This window comes from Propithecus coquereli, unplaced genomic scaffold (assembly GCF_000956105.1).
Source record: "Propithecus coquereli isolate 6110/MARCELLA unplaced genomic scaffold, Pcoq_1.0 Scaffold16, whole genome shotgun sequence".
NCBI lineage: Eukaryota > Metazoa > Chordata > Mammalia > Primates > Indriidae > Propithecus > Propithecus coquereli.
Genome location: NW_012140524.1, coordinates 10,907,095 through 10,909,632, shown reverse-complemented (window position 1 = coordinate 10,909,632; position 2,538 = coordinate 10,907,095). Strand labels below are relative to the sequence as shown.

Genomic DNA, 2,538 nt, shown 5'->3' with positions numbered 1-2,538 from the left:
TCTGATTTACCTATTGAAATTTTAAGAAAAGATTTATGTTCCTAACAATGGGCCCATAAACATAATAGACCACCTATAAACAATATTTAATATAAAATGTTTGGAAAATTTATTCATTCATACAGCTACTGCCTTTAATCCAAGCCCAGATTAGTTCTTCAGCAACTTTTTTTTTTATTGGTAACATAATATTTGCCTGGATTTTATTTCCTGATTTCAAAGAAAATACATACACACTGTAGAAAATTGGGGAAAAGGCAAAAAAGAACAAAGAGGAAAATAAAATCATAATCCAGAAATAAAACTACCCAGGATAAAGACTTTGTAAAGTATTCTACCAATTTCTCCAGTGATATTGCATACAGGCAATTCTTCTGCTTCTAAACAAATTCTGGATCATGTTTTATAACCTGAACTTTGCAATTCATAATATATCATGAAATTTCCTATGACATTGTTTTCTGAAAACATGCTTTTTTTCCTGACTGTATAACTCAGGGTCTATATATGCCCTAATTTATTTAAGTAAATCCTGTTTTTCAATTTGTTCTACCATTTTAAACACTGGTAAATATTAGGATATAAATAATGTCAACAATAAACATACATAAATCTCAGCAAACATCTTATTTTCTTATAATGAACTATTATCAATAGAATTGCCAAGTCAAAAAAGTAAAAAAAGGTAGAGAGAGGCAAAGCCAGGGAGAGAAGTACCAGTACTGAACGGGTCATTTTGCCAACCTAAAGAGACATTATACACTTAGGCTGGCAGTTCTCAAACTTTTTGGTCTCAGGACTCTTTTACAATCTTAAAGATAATTGAGGACCTCAAAGAGTTTTTGTTTACCTGGTCATAAAATATTTACCATATTTTAAAAATTGGGAATTTATTAATAAAAAATATACTTATTACTTCATTTAAAGTTATAATAAACTCATTCACGTTAACATAAGCAACTTTTTAAATAAAAATATTTTCAAAAACAAATTAGTCATAAGAGTGGCAATGTGTTACATTTCTGCAATTCTAATGTCTAGTTAATGAAACTCAGTTTCTCATTTCTGCTCTGTGTTCAATGTGTGGTAACATATCATAAAACTCCTAGGAAACTCCATTGTATATTGTGAGAAAGTGAGAATAAAAAAAGTGAATGACATCTGAGTAGTATGTTGAAAACAGTTCTCAACTCGCAGACCCTATAAAAGAATCTCAGGGACCTCTACATGTTCCCAGATCATACTTTGAGAATCCTGCTTCAGACAACAAAAATCCTTTGAAGACTTTTTAAGCAGAAAACATCAATATTACCAGTTAGAAAATGTGTTTTAGAAATACAGAGTACCAATACTAGCTCATTTTTAAATAATACATTTACTTACTACATTGCACAAAATTAGCAAGCATTATTTCAAATTATGTTCAGAGAAGTAACAATTCTATCAACACCACTACTACTTGCTTATTTTTAAAAAGGCATCTTTTAAAGGTACATATTTTAAAACCCAAGTGTACCACAAAAGTCTTTAAGCATAAATAAAAAATATTAAGATTGTGATTTATTTTCTTAAAACATTACTCCTTACCATGTATGGTGTCATATATTGGAAACCATCCTGAGATGACTGTTGCAGCTTCACTATACAGTAAAGGGTCAATATCAATGTACACTTTACCAATGGCATCATTTGCACTGTAAGTATCATGGTCAAGAACTGTGATCTGTAGAGGTTCATCTTGTAAGTCTTCATCATCCACCTAAAAGTGTACCTTAAAATTAAATCTTATATAGTTTTAAGATCTTAATCACCACACACACACAAACACACTATATATATATACACACAGATATATATACACATATATATACATACACACACATACACCTCAAAAGATAGCTTATTTCTGGGAAAAAAATCTTATAGATTTATCTCTGAGCACAAAGGTGGAGATATTAACACACAACAAAAAGTTATAACACCTTTCTCTATACAAGATATCATCTTTCTGAAGAAAAAAAGAGTATAGTTCGCCTCCAAGCACAAAGAATGATTAACACAAAGTTTTAACTCCATGTTTTATACATTGCCCTATATTTTACTACTATGCCTATGATATACAGCAAAAGTGCTTAAGCTATATCATAAAAGAGTTCATATATTTTCTACAGAGAGAAAGAATGCTAATGAGCACAATGACACCAAAATTTCTAAAGCAATTTCAGAGAATAAAACTGTAAGCAAAACTAACTTTATGTAAGAAAAAACAATCTAAGTTTGTGAATTAAGTTCAGAAAACAAATGTCTAAACTTTCTTTTATTCAGTCACTATGGACAGGTGCGGTGGCTCACGCCTGTAATCCTAGCACTCTGGGAGGCCGAGGCGGGCGGATTGTTTGAGCTCAGGAGTTCGGACCAGCCTGAGCAAGAGCGAGACCCTGTCTCTACTAAAATTAGAAAGAAATTAATCGGCCAACTAAAAATATATAGAAAAATTAGCCGGGCATGGTGGCGCATGCCTGTAGTCCCAGCTACTCG

General features: G+C 31.6%; 1 protein-coding gene across 1 annotated transcript in view; it reads right to left on the bottom strand.

Annotated features, from left to right (window-relative positions):
- Nucleotides 1-2,538, bottom strand: part of C2CD5 (C2 calcium-dependent domain containing 5) — a 113,960-nt gene that overhangs the window by 89,877 nt on the left and 21,545 nt on the right. The window contains exon 3 of the mRNA XM_012640976.1: nucleotides 1,588-1,759. Coding sequence (XP_012496430.1) covers nucleotides 1,588-1,759 — 172 coding nt within the window. The remainder of the gene's footprint in view (nucleotides 1-1,587; nucleotides 1,760-2,538) is intronic.